Source organism: Heteronotia binoei, chromosome 5, assembly GCF_032191835.1.
Source record: "Heteronotia binoei isolate CCM8104 ecotype False Entrance Well chromosome 5, APGP_CSIRO_Hbin_v1, whole genome shotgun sequence".
Taxonomy (NCBI): Eukaryota; Metazoa; Chordata; class Lepidosauria; order Squamata; family Gekkonidae; genus Heteronotia; species Heteronotia binoei.
The window spans coordinates 7,243,633-7,264,560 of NC_083227.1; the positions used below are offsets into that span (position 1 = coordinate 7,243,633).

The window sequence follows — 20,928 nt, forward strand, 5'->3', positions numbered from 1 at the left end:
AGAGATCTTGGCTAAGGACACCATAACCTCAGATGTCCACTGCCAACTCTTCCGGCTGTTCCATTACCATGAAACCAATGGGCCTCGAGAGGTTTGCAGCAAGCTTCATGCACTTTGCAACCAGTGGCTGAAGCCGGAGAGGCACACCAAGAAGCAGATCGTGGACCTGGTGATCCTGGAGCAGTTCCTGACTCTCCTGCCCCAGGAAATGCAGGGCTGGGTCAGAGGATGTGGGCCGGAGACCAGTTCCCAGGCGGTGGCCCTGGCCGAAGGTTTCCTCCTGAGTCAGGCAGAGGAGAAGAGGCAGGCAGAACAGGTGAGGGGATTCCCTCCAGGTGTGTCTAATTCAAGCAACAATATCTAACCTTATTCAAAAGTTATTTAAAGGCCCCGTGGTGCAGAGTGGTAAAGCAGCAGTACTGTGGTCTGAACTCTCTGCTTACGACCTGAGTTCGATTACAGCGGACGCTGGATTCAGGTAGCAGGCCCAAGGCTGACTCAACCTTCCATCCTTCCGAGGTAGTACCCAGTTTGCTGGGGGGAAAGTGTAAAAGACTGGGGAAGGCAATGGCAAACCACCCTGTACATATGAACATATGAAGCTGCCTTATACTGAATCAGACCTTTTGGTCCATGAAAGTCAGTATTGTCTTCTCAGACTGGCAGCGGCTCTCCAGGGTCAAAAGCTGAGGTTTTTCACACATATTTGCCTGGACCCTTTTTTAGAGATGCCAGGGACTGAACCTGGGACCTTCTGCTTCCCAAGCAGATGCTCTACCACTGAGCCACAGTCCCTCCCTAAAGTCTGTAAAAAGTCTGCCGTGAAAATGTTGTGAAGGCAACGTCACCCCAGAGTCGGAAATGACTGGTGCTTGCACAGGGGACCTTTCCTTTCCTGTCAGATAATTGTGTAGAGTCTCATCTGCTAGAGAATTTCTGACCCCTGCAGATATCTCATCAGATCTGCTGATAGGAGGGTGTAGAATCTGGGAGTGGGGCAGGATCCATTCCTTGGTCTCTTTTCCATTCCATCTCTTCCCCTCCCCCTGGCTGCTGTTTCAGATGCGGGGACCACCTTTGGAGATGGAAGCTGCAATCCCTGAGGCAGAAGGGGCTTCCTTGGAGCAGGGGCAGAGGGGGCAGGCGGTGGAGCGTGCCCAAGATGCCCTCTTCTGTGGTAAGGACTCCTTGTGCCTGGGGAGCCTGTGAATGTGATGGGTAGAGAAGTCAGGTCAGGGGGGGAATGCAGATTTCTATAGGCAACACAGAGATAATTGCTGGCACTCAATAGCCACACACTGTGATGTCTCTAAAAGATCAGATAAACTTCTGATGGACCATTTATCCCATAACTTTAAAAATTCATCTCTTTCCTTCCTTCCCTAAAAGGTCTCAGATTCCCTGGGGAGGGGAAGGCAGGCAAACCTCGAAAGACAACCTCCACCTTCTGGGGGAGCAGAGCTCTGAAAACCAGTCCCTGGGGGCCAATACTCATGGGGACATTTTCCTTCTGTGCCTGTGCTTGGAGGGTCATCTGGGGGGCTGCTGTTCGTCGCAGGGGGTGGAGTAGGGATGGCAGGCTCTGGCCCAGCAGTTGTAGGCACTGGAGAGGGTCTTGGGGTGGGGCATGGGACAGCTGTGATGTCATGTTGTGGTTGTGTCAGGCTGAAAACCTGGTTTCATTAAATTTAAATTTAATTTGTGATTTATGCCCCGCCCTGTCCTGCAAGGCGGGCTCAGAGCGGCTTACAGCATTAAAACATTACAGTAACAATAAACCTCTCCAATTCAGCATGCCCCAGAGATACTCCTATGACCCTCCAGTCCCCAGAATTGTTCTAGTCATGTCTGGTCCAACAGGATGGTGCTATCTCATGCTATTGCGTTTCCACTCCTCATTTCCCTCCTTGTAGAGCAAGCGCAATTCTGACAGAAGTCTGAAATACATTGGCAGTATTTACAATTCCTAAGGCTCAGAGGTCCCTGGTGCTTCTCTTCTGCCTCTCCCAGAATGCAGTACAAAGTATTTTAAAAACGAGTTGAGTGTACACGGCGGAAGGTTTCACAACCCTGAGAATAGTGTGTATGTGAACCAGGAAACAAACAAGCAAACACCCTCCCTCCCTCCCTCCCTTGTCTCAGGAACTGGCAGTGAAGAGATGCTGTTGAGCCGTTGTCTTTTCCGAGGTGTGGGAACAGTCGCTGCACCTCCAATCCAGGTAGGAGAGATGAGCAGGGGGGGCACAGCCTGGGTCCCTCCTCCTTTCTCAGGGGAGCTTTTGCTCCTTCAGTTTCTACGAGGGGTCCGTGAAAGAGATCCTTTGAATGCTGTTGCATTTACCCATCCCAAGCCTTCCTTTCTGTACCTTCCCAGACGACTCCCTTCCAGGGTGAGATCTCTGAAGAGGAGGGAATCTTCTTTTTCTTCCAGGGTCCCTTTTCCTTGGAGGAGGTGTCCGTCTCTTTCACGGAGGCAGAGTGGGCCCTGCTGGATCCGGGACAAAGAGCTCTGTACAGGGAAGTCATGCTGGAGAACTATGGGAACGTGGCCTCTCTGGGTAAGGATCTCCTAGGTGCCAAAGGTGCAACTTGCTGCCATTGTGAGGTGGAATGAATCCAAATATTGAATAGCAATGCATCATTTTGACCCCCTTCCCACCACTTGGGGCGGGGCTGCAGCTCCGTGGCAGAGCATCTCCTTTGGATGCAAAAGGTCCCAGGTTCCCTTCCCAACATCTCCAATGAAGAGGATCAGGTAGGAGGTGAAATGAAAGACTGCCTGGGATCCTGGAGAGCCAATGCTGGAGTGAGAGGATGATACTGACTCCAAGGGACCAGGGTTCTGATTCAGTGTAAGGAAACTTCACGTGTTCATAGAATCATAGAATTGGAACTGACCTCCAGGGTCATCTAGTCCAACTCCCTACAAAATGCAGGGGATTCAACCTCTGTTGCATGCCCAGCGGATGGCATTAAAAAAAAAAAAAACCTTCACAAACCTTGGCTAAAGTTGCTTCTGAAGTGGCAATCGCATTTTCTTGGGCATATAAGGAAGGGTCACAAGAACTAAGCTCTGATGCAGTCCTTCCTCTCCACCCTCCCCTTGTCTGCCTAAGTTCACAGAATCAGCATTGGTGTCAGATGGCCGTCTGGCATAATACTTATAAAACTCTCTTTTGATTCCTTCCTGGTAAACAATTGCTTTGTTGCCCAAACTAATTTTATTAACAATTTCATTTCCCCTTTTTCTTTTCATTTGTCAGGCCAAGTATTTTCCAGCTTTATTTGCACCCTCAAAAGATTTTTGTTAAAGCCTTTTAAAGTTCCATTCTGCTTCTTTATTTAACAAGTGTCTTAGTTGGTCTTGTAGAATTCCAATTTCTTTTAAAATCTTCTTTTTCCCCAGTCTCTTTATAAGCTCTCTCTCCTTCTTCTTAATCTCCTTCTGTATGTCTGTCATTTGTTTCTCTTTAGCTTTTCTGTCTTTATTATTCAATGTGATTAAAATACCTCTCATCATCACTTTATAAACATCCCACAACATTTGATATTGAACATCCTCATTTTCATTTGCTTGGAAAAGGGCTTTAGTCTCTTTTTGCAGAGATTCTACTACCCCATCTTTCTGCAGTAAATCTTCATTTATTCGCTATCTTAAAGTCTTTTTGATAGGTTTCGCAGACCACATTATTGGATTATGATCTGCTCTTATTTTCGGAAGAATCTCTAATTTTTTTGTTGTAAATCCCAAATTTTTTGTACTCCATAACATATCAATCCTTGAGAAAGAGTTATGTCGAGCTGAGAAGATTTTTCTCCCTCCAAATGTCTACAAGATTTTCTTGCTTGGCTAATTCAAAAAAAGACTTTGGTAGTTTACCTTCATTATTCTTCTTCCCAGATCTGTCCAAAATATTTTTAACTGTACCATTAAAGTCTCCCATTGGATTTTTTTGGATACTGATTTAAACTCTTTACTGAGAACTTCTATATCTTTTTTTAATTCCTTCTTACAATCACTTATAGAATCTTTAATCAGTTTAGACAATCTAGCTTCCATGGCATCCATCTGTTCTTTTTTATCAGCCTTTTTGCCCTCTTCTAGTGTTTTGACTCTTGTCTGTAATGGTTTTTGGGCTGACATTACTTCCTTCCCATTATAAATATAGGCTTTACAATTGAAGTCACTAAGTTCTTTTTAAATGGTCTAATCTTATAGCTTAGGGCATGCCCTTTCAGAAAAGCCCAAAATCACCGTCCTCCTATGCCCCTGGGTACAGATGTTAATTTTTAAAAAGTTATAATTTCCCAAAATGGTGCTCGATGTTTCTCTATGGTTTAGTCCTAGAGGGGCTTAAAATCCTGTAGTTTTCCCTTCCCTTGATGGCCTCTTCCCCCCACACTTGCCACAAAGTCTCATTATCTATGGTTGTGAAGTCTCACGATGTTCCCAGACGTCATTTCCTGTAATGACTTGTTGATCTACAATTCTTCCACTCTCGGGGGGAGTGACCACAAAAATTCCAAACAATATCAGTTTTTGCCTTTTTAAAGCCTTATATCTGTTTAACTCAGTCCAAGATTTCCCTCTCCTCCTCCTCCTTTGTTATTACAAGTTGTTTATGTGTCCAGACCTTCGTTTGCCTTCCAAATATTTCCCAATTTAGTCCCGGAGCAACAGATAAAAATCTCTTTACCTTTGAAGTCCCGACATCAAACACACTGGTCTGTTTCTCATCCATGATTAATTAGCCCTTAAGAAGCTTGGCGCACGTTGAATTTATGCCGATTTAACGACTCTGGATACCCTCTATAGACGTTGGAAGCGGTCCTTCTCCGGAGACTCTTCAAAGCCAAAAAGAAACACCCCCCCTGGGATTTCTTGTTAGCCAAAGTACCTCTCCTCAGAAATTTAAGCATATCTTGGCCATCATGTTGCCTAGATGATGTAGACAGCAGGTATTAAAACACCTTTTCTGTCCAGAATAGAGGGTCTGGTGAGCTCCCCCACTGGAAAGTTCGTCAAGTCTCCATGAAATCCAAACCAGAAGTCCATAGTAGAATTTTGTTATATAAGGAATTAATATACTTGATATTAAGGATTTAAAAATGAGACATCACAAAAGAAGCACAATATCTGCAGCTCAGCAAGAGTAAAACAAAAAAAAAAATCTAACTATTCTGTCTAAGATAGGAAGCACCTAAACGGCACTCCTTGTTGCAGCATCAGTATTGCAACTGGAGCCTAATGTACTCCAGAGAGATGTATTCATCATGATGCAGCAAGGAAACATCCAGGTGTACTAGCATCCCAGGAGCATAAAGTTAGCCTGGCTTCCCTCTCATCCATGCCCATATTATAGTTTCTGCCTCTCTAGGATCAGGTGGTATGAATGACCCAATCAAAGGTCCTGCTGGATGGAATTTTCCAGAAACTGTCAGCAGCATCTGCAGGGCCGGCTCCCCCACTAGGCAAACTGGGCGGTTGCCTAGGGTGCCAGCAGGGCGGGGGCGGCAAATTCAGCCTCCCGCCCTCCCCCAAGGCAAACGGCTACATTGCCCCCTGCCTCCTCCTCCCTTCCTTCCTTCCCCACGCCATGTCGATTTCAATGCCTCTCCCATTCAGGAAATGGGGAGGGGAGGAGTCAGAGACAGCGGGGCCGCACTTTTAGGACGCTGGTCCTGACAGATTGTGAGCGTGGCCCTGTGGCGCACTTTTACCTGCTGCTCAAGTGATCGGCAGAGGGAGGGCTTTAGATAGCGGGAATGTGGTGCTAGAGCCAGTTCCGGCATTGAAATCGACATTGGGTGGGGAAGGGAGGGAAGAGGAGGAATCTTGGCGGGGAGGGGGGGCACGGAGCTGCAGGGGGGAGCACGGAGGCACGGGGGGGGCGCTGCCTTGCATTCGAAGACAGATTGCAGGGTTCTTCTAGAGCTGCGTTTCCCAACAGCAGGGTTGAGACCCAGCACTGGGCCACGCCAGCCTTACTGCCAGCTCGCGGGGCCCTCGATGGCCTGCGATTCCCCCCGCGCCTCTTTCCCACGGCAATGTGCCCCCCTCAGGTCAGTTTTCTTCCTCCCTCCCCCCTTAGGTCAGTTTAAGGCTGAGTAAGCGCCCCTTCCCTCCCCCCGACGGGGAAAACTGTGCTGAACTCTCACTCACCATGGTGGCTGGTCGAACGAATGTCCGAAAAGGTCGCTGCTCCCTCTCCCACACTTCCTTCCCATCCAGGAAGTGCAGGGGAGGGAGCAGCAGTGGTGGCCTTTTCAGACATACATTCAACCTGCTGCTGGCCTGCCGCCGTGCTGAATGAGAGCTCAGCGCTGTTTTCCCTGCCTAGAGTGGGGGGAGGGGCACCTTAACCAGCCTGAAACTGACCGGGGGGGGGAGGGAGGAAGGGAGGAGGAGGCAGGGGGGGGGAACTAGGCCTGATTTCCCTTGGCCAGCTGAGGTCAGGGGACCCAGGCCTGCTTGTGCTGCTAGAGTCAGCGGTTTAAAAGGTGAGTTGCTCCCATCCCGTTTCTTTCCATTTTTTTTTTATTTTACTTTTTCTCTTTCTTCCTTCCTTTTGTCCCTTCTTTTTTTCACTCCTTCGCTCCCTTTTCCTTCCTTCTTATTTTCTTCCTCTTTCTCTTTTTTCTGTTTCCAACTCTCTGCCCTTCCCTCCCTCCCTTTCATTCTTTCTTTTTCTGTCTGGCTGTCTGTCAGTCAGTCAGTCAGTCTTTCTTTTTCCCTATTTGCTTTATTTTCCGCTCCCCTTCCTCCCTCTCTCTCTCAGTCTTTTCCCCTGTCTCCTTCCCTTCCTTGCCATTGATAATCTGAGTAGAGTGAGGTGGGGGGGGGGAGAAGATTCAAATGCCTTGCCATTTTATGTTTTCCCAGGCTGCCGTTTCATGTTTTCCTATATTTCTCACTTACTTTCCTTCTCTCTCTCTCTCCCTCCCCCTTTTCTTCACCCCCCCCCCGCCATTTCATGTTTTCCAAGGCTGAGAACATTTCATATTTTTAGTTTTCTGCTGTGTGATCCTTGTGCTTTTTCTTGATGTTTTATTTTAAAAATTGCATTGCAAAATCCCACTATTCTACTACTTTTCCTAAAAAAATACATTGCAATAGTTTTAGTCTTGTTTGTACATCATTTCCTTTCTTCCACCTCCACCCTCAAAGTCTCCTGGCTCCAAACCCAAATATTAGTGGACCACAAAGGAAAAGTGTAAAAATACCCGGACCACAGTGGGAAAAAGTTTGGAAAACCCTGTTCTAGAGGCTCCCAAGAGCATATTTCCTTTCCAAATGAGTTGGTTCAGGGTGAGTGACCTTTACTCTTATGTCAAGAGAACAGGCCAGAAATAACCATATGAGATTCCTGATTCCCTTCTGAGCCACATTTGGTCTGGTACAATCATAGAGGCCGGTGGGTAAGGAGGGAGGGAAGCCTTAATCTGGAGGCTCAGAAGCTCCTTCTGAGTAAGAGTTCAGCTGAAGTTCTTCACGGGTGGGGGAGGTATCCTTAAATACCAGATATTCTTGGGGAAAAGTGGAGGGGGGGCTAAGATGAGTCCAGCTGGATGAAGCCAAAGGGCCATCAGTCCTTTCCTCCTGCAGTCCCATAGATGCTTTTGGATCTTACCAGCCTTCCCAAGTGCTAACAGTTTCTCTCTCTTTATTCCAGCAGAGGATGATCAGAGGAATGAGGAGGGTGAGAAACTTCATCAGGAAATGCCGGATAAAGTTAAAAATGAAAACTTGAACGAAAATGTCAGGAATCAAACCAGAGTGAAGAGAAAGAGAGGTGGCTATCTGGCTGAGAACCGTGACGGAAGACAGTGGAATATACATTTTCCAAAACAGAGGAAAATGAAAGCAAGCAAATCCATTCAGTACAGAAAGTATTTCAGAAATAGATCACAGCTTCTTCTGCATCAAAGTATAAAGAGACAGGGAAAACCTGAATATTCAGAGACCAGACATATATTCAGTCTCAGTAGTAATATTCAACAGCATCAGAAAACCCACACACGGGAGAAACCTTTTGAATACTCAAAGTGTGGACAGAGATTATGTATGAGTGGCAGTCTTCAACGTCATCAGAAGACCCACACAGGGGAGAAGCCTTTTGAATGCTTAGAGTGTGGAAAGAGATTCAGTCAGAGTGGCAATCTTCTAACGCATCAGAGAACCCACACAGGGGAGAAGCCTTTTGAATGCTTGGAGTGTGGAAAGAGATTCAGTCGGAGTGGCAGTCTTCAATATCATCAGAGAACCCACACAGGGGAGAAGCCTTTTGAATGCTCAGAGTGTGGAAAGAGATTCATGTGGAGTGGCAGTCTTCAATATCATCAGAGAACCCACACAGGGCAGAAGCCTTTTGAATGCTTGGAGTGTGGAAAGAGATTTAGTGCAAGTGGCAGTCTTCAATATCATCAGAAAACCCACACAGGAGAAAAGCCTTTTGAATGCTCGGAGTGTGGAAAGAGATTTAGTAAGAGTGGCAATCTTCAAGAGCATCAGAGAACCCACACAGTGGAGAAGCTTTTTGAATGCTTGGAGTGTGGAAAGAGATTCAGTCGGAGTGGCAATCTTCTAACGCATCAGAGAACCCACACAGGGGAGAAGCCTTTTGAATGCTCGGAGTGTGGAAAGAGATTCAGTCAGAGTGGCCATCTTCAATATCATCAGAGAACCCACACAGGGGAGAAGGCTTTTGAATGCTCGGAGTGTGGAAAGAGATTCAGTCGGAGTGGCAGTCTTCAAGAGCATCAGAAGACCCACACAGGAGAGAAGCCTTTTGAATGCTTGGAGTGTGGAAAGAGATTTCTTAAGAGTGGCGATCTTCTAACGCATCAGAGAACCCACACAGGGGAAAAGCCTTTTGAATGCTTAGTGTGTGGGAAGAGATTCAGTCAGAGTAGCAGTCTTCAATATCATCAGAGAACCCACACAGGGGAGAAGCCTTTTGAATGCTCGGAGTGTGGAAAGAGATTCAGTCTGAGTGGCAATCTTCAAGAGCATCAGAGGACCCACACAGGAGAGAAGCTTTTTGAATGCTCGGAGTGTGGAAAGAGATTCAGTCGGAGTGGCAGTCTTCAAGAGCATCAGAGAACCCACACAGGGGAGAAGCCTTTTGAATGCTCAGAGTGTGGAAAGAGATTCATGTGGAGTGGCAATCTTCTAAGGCATCAGAGAACCCACACAGGGGAGAAGCCTTTTGAATGCTCGGAGTGTGGAAAGAGATTCATGTGGAGTGACAGTCTACAAAAGCATCAGAGAACCCACACAGAAGAGAAGCCTTTTGAATGCTCAGAGTGTGGAAAGAGATTCAGTCAGAGTGGTCATCTTCAATATCATCAGAGAACCCACACAGGGGAGAAGCCTTTTGAATGTTCGGAGTGTGGAAAGAGATTCAGTCAGAGTGGCAATCTTCAATATCATCAGAGAACCCACACAGGGGAGAAGCCTTTTGAATGCTCGGAGTGTGGAAAGAGATTCATGTGGAGTGACAGTCTACAAAAGCATCAGAGAACCCACACAGAAGAGAAGCCTTTTGAATGCTCAGAGTGTGGAAAGAGATTCAGTCAGAGTGGTCATCTTCAATATCATCAGAGAACCCACACAGGGGAGAAGCCTTTTGAATGTTCGGAGTGTGGAAAGAGATTCAGTCGGAGTGGCAGTCTTCAAGAGCATCAGAGAACCCACACAGGAGAGAAGCCTTTTGAATGCTCAGTCTGTGGAAAGAGATTCAGTCAGAGTGGCCATCTTCAGTATCATCTGAAGACCCACACAGGGGGGAAGACTTTTGAATGCTCAGAGTGTGGAAAGAGATTTAGTACGAGTGGCAGTCATCAATATCATCAGAAAATCCACACAGGGGAGAAACCTTTTGAATGTTCAGAGTGTGGAAAGGGATTCAGTCAGAGTGGCAGTCTTCAAATGCATCAAAGAACCCACACAGGAGAGAAGCCTTTTGAATGCTCAGAGTGTGGAAAGAGATTTAGTACGAACGGCAGTCTTCAAAATCATCAGAGAATGCACACAGGGGAGAAGCCTTTTGAATGCTTGGAGTGTGGGAAGAGATTTAGTATGAGTGGCGATCTTCTAACGCATCAGAGAACCCACACAGGGGAGAAGCCTTTTGAATGCTCAGAGTGTGGAAAGAGATTTAGTACGAGTGGCAGTCTTCAAAGGCATCAGAGAACCCACACAGGGGAAAAGCCTTTTGAATGCTTAGTGTGTGGAAAGAGATTCAGTCAGAGTGGCCATCTTCAATATCATCAGAGAACCCACACAGGGGAGAAGCCTTTTGAATGCTCAGAGTGTGGAAAGAGATTCAGTCGGAGTGGCAGTCTTCAACAGCATCAGAGAACCCACACAGGGGAGAAGCCTTTTGAATGTTCAGAGTCTGGAAAGACATTCAGTCAGAGTGGACATCTTCAAATCTTCAGCTTTTCTCCCATGCACCGCGATGAGGGTACGGCGAGCAGGCGATGGTACAGTCCCCAGAAGAAGCAAGGACAGACTACTGTATTGGAGAATCCAAAGGGGAGAAACCTTTTGAGTGCTCAGAGTGAGAGAGAAGATTCATTTAGAGTGGCACCCTTCAGCTGAATCAGTGATCCTATGCATGGGGAGAAAATGTTGAAAAGATATCCAGGAAGTGTGACAATTTTCAAAAGCACATATGAGCTCGAATAGGGGAGAAACCTTTTGAATTCTCAGACTGTGGAAAGAGATGCTGTTGCAGACGCACTCTTCGATGGCAAGTGGGAACCCACACAGGGAAGACACAATTTTAACGTTGGGAGCTCTGAAAGATATTGAGGCAGAGCGGTAGTCTTCTGCTGCATCAAGAAACCCACAAGGACGATCCATGTAAGTGCGTAGCCCGTAAAAAGAGCTTTCCCCCTATTTTACACCTAAAAGACAACCACAAACCATAAAAAGTATTGAAAAGGTCCCAGCTGCTTTAAAGGGCTGTAATCTAAGTAAAGGTTCGAGCATCAAGTTGTTACCAACCCCTGGGGTGATGTCAGATAATGATGTTTTCTTTACAGACTTTTTACGGGGTGGTTTGCCATTGCCTTCCCCAGTCGTTTGCCATTGCCTTCCCCAGTCGTCTACACTTTATCCCCAGCAAGCTGGGTACTCGTTTTACTGATTTCAGAAGGATGGAAGGTTTGAGTCAGCTACCTGAACCCAGCGTCTGCTGGGAACGAACTCGGGTCATGAGCAGAGCTTGGACTGCAGTGTATCCAGAAAAGGTGCCAACTGCTTTAAAAGGCTTGTCTCTACAGAAGAAACCTTATCCTTTGGGTTCCAGCGGGAAATGTTTGTTCATAGAATCATAGAGTTGGAAGGACCTCCAGGGTCATCTAGTGCAACCCCCTTCACAATACCTACTCCAAATTGACAGGATTTTCATTGCTCTCAGATGGCCACCTAGCCTCTGTTTAAAAACCTCCAAGGAAGGAGAGCCCACCACCTCCCGCGGAAGCCTGTTCCACTGAGGAATAGCTCTAACAGTCAGGAAGTTCTTAATGTTGAGCCAGAAACTCTTTTGATTCAATTTCAATGCATTGGTTCTGGTCCTACTCTCTGGGGCCACAGAAAACAATTCCACCCCATCTTCTATATGACAGCTCTTCAAGTACGTGAAGATGGTGATCATATCACCTCTCAGCCACCTTCTTTCTAGGCTAAACATGCCCAGCCCCTTCAGCCTTTCCTCATAGGACATGGTCTCCAGACCCCTCACCATCTTCGTTGCTCTCCTTCAATCATCGATATTTCTCAATAATCAGTCTTTTGTTATTGAATCAAAAGTTGGTTTATTTAAGAAACTCATAAGCTTTACCAAGGACACAAGCCTTGGAAGTAATGACGTATACAGAGGTACATAGTTACTATATAGAATAACTCTAAAGGATGTCATGCAGATGCAGTTCAAAGGTTCAACGGGTTCAAAGGTTACTATATAGTATCTCATTTATTACTTAAGAATTTAGGCTATTATAAACATCTCCCTTTCTCACACTTCCCTGGGACCAGATAAGAACTGACTTTGTGAATCTGGGGGAGAGGCACATCACAACGTTACCAGCCGGGCCGGAGTATCAACATCCTTGGGCCAGATGGATTTATTACTTGCCTGAAGATTGTAAAGGGGGGAGGCGGCAGAGAATGGTGATCTGCTCTTTGTCTAAGGAATCATCATGGCACATAGAAATACACATGCTTGACATACTGCCCTCCCTAAAGTCCTCCCCGGGGTTTGGATGGATGTTTTGCATAGAATTTTTAAATCAGCTCTGGCGTTCTTACATTTATGCTATCGACCCACTCCTTGTGGGCTACAGAGAAATGTTTCCATCTAATCAGAAAATACAATACACCCCGCTTCAGCTTAGCATCTAAGGTTTCTTTTACTTCATGGTGATTCATCCCCAACCGGAATAGGTTCTGGAACTTGAGGTTGGGGATGCCAAGACGTGGCTCCAGGGTCCCTCCGGAGTAAACTGCAATGAAAGATGGCGTGTATCTTACTAAACAGTTTAGGTAATTCGAGTTCTACAGTCACTTTATTGATTATGCATTTGATACAGAACAGTCCCAAGAACTTGTATGCCAGTTTTTTAGAAGGTTGCAGTAATGGCAATTTCTTGGTTGACAGAAACACTGTATCTCCCACTTTAAAATCCCAAGCGGGTGAATGGCGTTTGTCATAATGTTTTTTGTAAGCCTCTTTTGCCACTTCCAAGTTCTCTTGGATGTTGTTCCAAGCTTTCCCTAACTTTCCCCACCATTGTTCAAAAGATGATGGTACCTCAGGCATCACTCCCCTGGGCAACAGAGGGAACGGTTTTCCTTTGTATCCATTCACTACCAAGAAGGGGGAGGATTTGGTAGATCTATATATGCTGTTATTGTATCCGTACTCGGCAAACGGGAGGCGATCTGCCCAATTTGACTGTTGGTAGTTCACAAAACACCTTAAATATTGTTCTAGCAAGGCGTTCACCCTCTCTGTCTGTCCATCCGTCTGTGGGTGATACGCAGAGCTTAGTCCCAGTTCAATCCCAGTCAGTTTACAAAACTCCTGCCAGAAGTTGGCAACAAACTGAAAGCCACGGTCGCAAATCAGCTTGTCTAGGAACGAGTGTAGTTTCACCACTTGTTGCAAAAATAGTTGCATCAATTTTTTAGCCATGGGTATTTGTGAACAAGAAATGAAATGGGCTTGTTTAGAAAATGTGTCCACTACTACAAGAATTATGGTCTTTCCCTGCAAAGGGGGTAGTTCCACAATGAAATCTAATGAGACAACCGACCATGGTCTGGTGGCTATCTCCAGAAGCTGTAGTAGCCCGGGGGCCTTCCCTCCCCTTCTTTTTGCCATTAAACATATCGGGCAGGAAGCAACATGGTCTGAGATATCTTTCTTCATGAACGGCCACCAAAATTGTCTATTTACTAAGTACAGAGTTTTAACAGATCCAAAATGCCTAGAAAGCTTGCTATCATGACAGAATTGGAGCACTTCCTTCCGAAGGCTTTCTGGCACATAGAGTTTGCTGTCCTTGTACCAAAACCCTCCTTCACCTTTCTTTGTTCCTTCGGGTAGGGCACCTACTTCTTTCTCTACCTCAGCGATCAATCTTTCTCCCCCCCATTTCCCTTCCACCTTCTCGTGCTTTGTTTTCGAACGCGTAGTCACAGCTCCCCGCAACTGGCTGGGGGAGATGAGAGAATCGATTACTTTCTCTCTTTGGCTATTGTGTTGAGGAAGTCTCGATAATGCATCCGCTAGAAAGTTTTTCAATCTCGGAACGTGTATTAGTTTTTCAATCTCGGAACGTGTATTAGTTTAAAGTCAAATTTGGCGAAGAATCCCACCCCCCTAATTGGTTTCTCAGTCAGTTTCCTGCGCCCCGTTAGGGCTTCCAGGTTTTTATGATCTGTCCATATTTCAAATGGGACTCTCGCCCCTTCCAACCAAGACCTCCATGTTTTTAGTGCAAAAGTCACTGCAAAAGCCTCTTTATCCCACACAGACCAATTCCTATGTTCTTGAGAATTTTTTTTAGAAATGTAAGCACATGGTTTCAGGGCCCCCATCTCATCTGGTTGCATAAGAATTGCCCCCAAGGCGTCGCCGCTGGCTTCACATTGGACCACGAAGGGTTTCAATTCATTGGGGTGAATCAAGATGGGTTCCCTGATAAACAATCTTTTCAATTTATTGAATGCATCTTGGCAATGGGCTGTCACTTCAATTTGGTCCCCGGCCGCTTGGCTTCTAGACCCTTCCCTTTTAGGAGGTCCGTTAGGGGAAGCATGGTGTGGGCGAACCCTTGGATGAAATTAGAATAAAGGTTCGCGAATCCGATGAAGAATTGGAACTGTTTACGTGTCCTCAGAGGTTCCCAATCTAATACTGCTTGTATTTTGGCGGGATCCATGGCCAATCCCTTCCGAGACACTCGGTAGCCTAGGTAATCCAATTCGGTTTGATGGAACTCACACTTTGACAATTTGGCATATGGTTGATTTTCATACAGTGTTTTTAGAACTTCCCTGACCAATGTCACGTGGGATTGTAAGTCTTTAGAATAGATAATTATATCATCCAGGTATACCACTACCCCCTTATATAAGTACTTTCGCAGTACTTCATTGATAAAGTTCATGAACACTCCGGGGGCCCCCTGTAGCCTGAATAGCATGACTAAGTATTCAAACTGTCCCATCGGCATGTTAAATGCCGTCTTCCATTCATCCCCCTCCTTTATGCGTACCTGGAAATAAGCATCTCACAAGCCCAATTTGGTGAAAATCTTTCCTTCCGACAACATACTCAGCTCCTCCTGGCAAGGCTGTTTTTAGTGGTCCCCCTCCTCTGTGAAACTTGCTACTTCAGGGTATCTGCCACTCTAACTCTGACATCTTCAAATCTGGCAAAAACAGTTCCTTTCCCAGAGCCTATGAAGGAATAGAAAATTTGACGTAACGGACATCTACAGCCTCTCTGCTGCTGGAGTAAATATAGTGTAACCAGTCAGCAACCTTAATTCACAAACATTTTTATCTGAGAAGCAGTTCTAGAGAGGCATTTCTCAACCCTAATCCCCAACCCCTAGTTCAGCCTGGTGTGAGTTTTTGGGGGGGTTTCCCACTTTGAAGCCGAAAGCATTCTGGCAGTAGGATTAATTTGGGCTGAAAGAAGCAGGTTGTGTTCCCTAACCCAAGAACTCAGTAAATTCAGTGGACACTTCAGGTACGATGCAGAACTGATCCAGGGATAACTGGCGCTCTGAGGGAGGCGTTGGTTTTTAAGGTTCTGGCACCAAATTTGCTCTGCTGCAGATTGTGCCTCTTCTCAACCATCCCGCCCTAAATTTAAGAAAGATTGGACCAGGGGGATCTATTCATGGGATCTAAAGAAGAAGGTGCCCTCTTCCTCCATTTTTCTCAGTGAAGGGGGATGGGGAAAGCACTTGTAGGACTGTCCCTCTAAATCCTTTCCATCTCCAAGCCTCACTTCATGGAAGTGAGCTCTGAGGACATGGTTCACTCGTCCCGGAGTCGCATGGTTTGGAGAAGGGAGTCATCAAAGGGACGGTCCCTTTACATTTGGATAGCTGAATCAGCACCCCAGGGTCATAGAAGAGCTCAGAAGCCTTCTCACAAGAACCCAAATGCTGATGCTTTGGCACACACAGCCTGTCTGCCACTTCTCAGGGCCTGGGCCTTTTCCATCATGGCTCTTCCTCTGTGGACGGGGCTCCTGAAAGAGGTGGGGGTGGAGCCCCCCTCCGAGTTCCTCAGGAGGGGCCTCAAGGCCTGCTGGTTTGCCAAGGCGTTTATGGAGGCTTGAATTCCAGGTATCTCTTCAGGGAGTGAGGGAGGGAGATATGAAGTCTGCTGTTGTGTTTTTGGTTCCAACGGGAAATTTTTCTTATTGTAAGGTGCCTTGAGCTACAGGGGAGAGTCTTGACCATTTCCCCCATGGAATGGTGTGTGGAGGGTCAGCTTAGGATCCCTTTGTGAGGGGATGGAGTGCCAAGGAGCAGGGGTGGGTTGCAGTAGCCGGTCAAAAACTACATACTCCATGAGGGAGAAGGGGTGACCATCCATACCAATCATCTCACTGTTGAGTGACTCCTTCTGGGGTCTTCCCTTGATACGGCCTCCCAGGAGTCAAAGGTTGACTGTGTCTGAACATGAAAGTTCCCTTTAATCACGCTGTGTAATGATCATTATGAGACGTTTCCTTCAGGAATCTATGCCATCTTCTTTGAAAGCTGTCTGTGCCTGTGGCCATCGCTACATCCTCTGGCAGCGAATTTTGCCTTCAATCACTCCCTGTGTGGAGAAGTATTTCCTCTTGCCTCTCCTGAATCTGATTGTAAAACAATTTTATTGGTAACATATGGTAAATCTATATCTATATCTTACATCATTAAAAATTTCTCTTATCTACCCCATATATTACTTTCCACCCACCCCTCCCCTGTTACTTGACCCCCGCCAGTGTTATTTACTTTAAAAAAAAATTAAAGGTACCCTTAACTATTAAAACAAAAAATTATATTCTTTTAAAAATTTGATCATTGTCAAAAATTGTCCAATGTCCTTTTATTTTCTACTCTTTTTCTATATACTAAACTTTTTCCACTCCGTCTTAAAAACTTCTAAATCATAATCTCTTAATATTCTTGTTAATTTTTCCATTTCACTCCATGTCATAACATTTATAATCCAATCCCATTTCTCTGGTATTTTTTCTTGCTTCCACAACTGCGCATACAATGTCCTAACAGTTGAAAGCAAGTACCAGTTTAAAGTTCTATCTTCTATTGAAAATTTTTCCATTTGTAATCCCAATAAGAAAGTCTCTGCAGCTTTCACTACTTCATATCCCAATATCCTAGAAATTCCTTGTTGAATCATTTGCCAATACTGTTTTGCTTTTTCACAAGTCCACCACATATGGTAGAAAGAACCTTCATGCTTTTTACATTTCCAACATCTGTCTGGCATCTTGTTATTCATCTTTGCTAATTTTTTAGGAATCATATACCATCTATACATAATCTTAAAACAGTTTTCTTTAATGCTTTGACATGTCGAAAGTTTCATAGAGTTCTTCCACAGATATTGCCAAGTTTCCATCTGTATTTCTTTATTTACTTTAATTGCCCATTTGATCATTTGAGATTTCACTACTTCATCTTCTGTAAACCATTGTAGAAGTAATTTATATACTTTTGAAATTAATTTGTCATTATTTCCAAGCAGAACTTTTTCCATTTCTGTTTGCTCTTTCCTTATTCCTTCAGTTTTAATATCATTCTCCACCAAGCTCTTTATTTGTTGCATTTGGAACCAATCATAGTTATGATTCAACTCTTCAGCAGTTTTCAGTTCTATTTTGCCACTTTGTATTTTTAATAATTGATTATATGACAGCCACTTTTCTTCACCTATCTCAGCCGTTATTTTTATTACTTCAGCTGGCATTATCCATAACGGTCTTCTCTCATCTCCATATTTCTTATATTTCATCCATGTATTTAGTAGATGACTTCTTATATAATGGTGAAAGAAAAAAATGTCCATCTTCTTTTTTCCATAATACAGATACGCGTGCCAGCCAAATTTATTTCCGTGACCTTCCAGCACTAAAAGTTTTTTATTTAACGTCATCCATTCTTTCATCCACACTAAACAAACTGCTTCATGATATAATTTTAAATCTGGTAGTTGAAATCCGCCTCTCTCTTTTGCATCTGTCAAAATTTTCATTTTAATCCTTGGTTTCTTCCCAGCCCACACAAATTCTGAGATTTTCCTTTGCCATTTATCAAATTGTTTGCCATCCTTCACAATAGGAATAGTTTGAAACAAATACATTATTCTTGGTAAGGTCTTCATTTTAATTGCAGCTGTTCTACCCAGCAGTGACAAATTAAGCTTGTTCCATTTTAGCATGTCTTCATCGATTTTACGCCATAACTTCTCATAATTATTTTTAAACAAATCAATATTTTTCAACAAATCAGTATTGTAATCTATACCCCTAGGTACTTTACCTTAGAAGTGACTTCACAGCCCGTTAATCTCTGTAGTTCTTGTTGCTTGTTCCTCTGCATATTTTTACACATAATTTTTGATTTTTCTCTATTGATACAAAGTCCCGCCAACTCCCCATATTCTTGTATTTTAATTAACAACAAAGGTGTAAGTTGTATGGGATTTTCATTTATAAACATTATATCATCAGCAAAAGCTCTGTATTTGTAGGTAAATCCTTTTATTCTTAGACCTTCTATATCTTTCTCTTCTTGGATCTGCATCAGTAATATTTCAAGAGTCATTATAAACAACAGTGGTGAAAGCTGACAGCCTTGTCTAGTACCTTTGCTGACTTTCATACCTTCTATAAGGTCTGCATTTATACACAACCTTGCATTTTGTTCAGAGTATATTGCTTTTATCATTCTTATAAAATTTTCTCCCAGCTCCATTTTTTCCATTACTGCAAACATAAAGTCCCAGTTTAAATTGTCAAATGCTTTCTCTGCATCTGCAAAGAATAATGCTACTTCTTTTTCTGGATGTCTTTCATAATATTCTACAATATTTACAACAGTTCTAATATTGTCTCTTATTTGTCTTTTGGGAAGAAACCCTGCTTGAGCCTCCTTTATAAAGTTTATCAAATGTTGTTTAAGCCGTTCTGCCAAGATTCTTGTAAATATTTCATAGTCATTATTTAATAGCAAAATAGGTCTATAATTTTTTATGTTCATGACATCTCTATCTTCCTTGGGTATCAACGAAATAACAGCTTCTTTCCATGTGTTTGGTATATTCCCTCTTATTCTTATCATATTCATCAACTTCTTCAATTTTTGTATTAATTCATCTTTAAAAGTTTTAAAATATTTAGCTGTATATCCATCTGGTCCAGGTGCTTTTCCATTTTCCATTGCGTTAATTGCTGCTTCAACTTCTATTTTTTCAATAGGGTCATTCAGAATTTTTCTCATATTTTCAGTTAAGGGCTCTATTTTTACCTTTTGTAAATACTCATCCATCTTCTCTTTCTTTATTTTAACACCTTTAAACAATTTGGCATAGTACTTAAAAAATTCTCTTTTTATTCCCTCTTGAGTAACCACTTCTCTTCCATCTACCACAATTCTGTTAATAATTCTATTTTCTCTCTTTTTCTTCAATTGCCAAGCCAAATACTTTCCCGGTTTATTTGCTCCTTCAAAGGATTTCTGCTGAAGTCTTTTCAAACTCCATTCCACTTCTTTATTTAACAAATGTCTCAATTGAGTTTGTAATATTGTAATTTCCCTTAAAATTTTCTTTTTCCCTGGTCTTTTTCTCAACTCCCCTTCCTTTTTCTTTATTTCATTTTTAATGTCCAACAATTGTTTTTCTTTCATTTTCTTATCTTTATTATTCAAAGTAATCAACACTCCTTTCATTACTGCTTTATAAGCATCCTAGACGGTCTGAAAGTCAATATCCTCTTTATCATACACTTGGGAAAAAGCTTTAGTTTCATTTTCTAGATATGTCACTGTTTCTTTATTCTGTAGCAAATCTTCATTCAATCTCCATCTTCTCAATTTCTTGGACAGTTTTGTAATCCACATTATTGGCTGATCATAAGATCAGCCCCAATTTTAGGTAAAATCTCTATCTTTCTTGTTATAAGACCTAAATCTTTAGTTCCCCACAGCATGTCAATTCTAGAAAAAGTTTTGGGTCTTGCTGAAAAAAAAGTACAGTCCTGAACTTCAGGGTTAAATTTCCTCTATATATCTTCCAAATTTTCTTGTTTACCCAATTAAAAAAAAGACTTTGGACATTTTCCTTTTTTACAATTGATTTTTTTTCTCCCTCCAGATCTATCCAATGCGTTTTTAACTGTTTCATTAAAATCTTCCATTATCAAAACTTGGTCATAGGTCAGTTCATCAAGCTGTTGTGTAATGTCTTTTTAAAAAGCATCCTTTGCACTATTAGATGCATACAATCCTAATAACAATATTTTTTCCCATTTAAAATGGTCTCTACTGCTACAAAACTTCCATCTTTATCGTTAAACACTAATTTTCGGCTCCAATTCTTGTTTAATATACAAAACCACTCCCCTTTTCTTCTGTTCAGCTAATGAAAAAAATTCTGCTCCCAATTGTTTGTTCCATAAAAATTTGTAATCCTTTTGTTTAATATGCACTTCTTGCAAACAAATTATATTACAGTTTTGTTTCTTAATCCAATGAAATGTTGCCCTTCTTTTTTGTGGGGAATTTAGTCCATTAACATTCCAAGACAATAATTTGTAATCCATCATGGTGCAAATTCTTTATTTTCTTCAAAAAATCTACGCAGCTCCTGAGTATTTGTAATTGTGATTCTCTTCCCCTGGAGTTCAAAGCTCAAGCCTTCAGGTATTATCCATCTAAACCTCATCCCATTGTCTCTCAATTTTTCTGTCAACTTTTAATATGTTCTTCTATCACTTATCACTTGCCTTGGCAGCTCCTTCATAATTCTCACTTTACTGCCTCCCACTATCAGTGTCTTTTCAAAGTTTTTATTAATGATCCTTCCCACCATTTCTTTTGTCATATATCTTATAACAACATCTCTTGGTAAGTTATTTTTCTTGGCAAAAAGTGAATTCTCTCTATACATATAGTCATACATGTTTTTAGTCTCTTCGGGGTCTTCCTCTAAAAATTCTGCAATTATTTTTATTATATATCCTTTTAAATCACCATCCTCTCCTTCAGGTACTCCTCTCAGACGTATCTGGGTCTCCATCAGTTTGCAGTCATGGATCGTCACTTTTTCTTGCATTTTCAACAAGGTGGAATCATATACTTTCGTTTTGCCTTCTACCT

General features: G+C 43.2%; 2 protein-coding genes across 2 annotated transcripts in view; one reads left to right on the top strand and one right to left on the bottom strand.

The window, feature by feature from the left end:
- LOC132572129 (zinc finger protein OZF-like) overlaps window positions 1-20,928 on the bottom strand; it is a 1,123,325-nt gene that overhangs the window by 695,849 nt on the left and 406,548 nt on the right. The gene's annotated exons all lie outside the window — the stretch shown is intronic.
- Window positions 1-20,928, top strand: part of LOC132570928 (zinc finger protein 709-like) — a 188,747-nt gene that overhangs the window by 5,687 nt on the left and 162,132 nt on the right. The window contains exons 4-5 of the mRNA XM_060237563.1: window positions 2,436-2,551; window positions 8,048-10,421. Coding sequence (XP_060093546.1) covers window positions 2,436-2,551; window positions 8,048-10,421 — 2,490 coding nt within the window. The remainder of the gene's footprint in view (window positions 1-2,435; window positions 2,552-8,047; window positions 10,422-20,928) is intronic.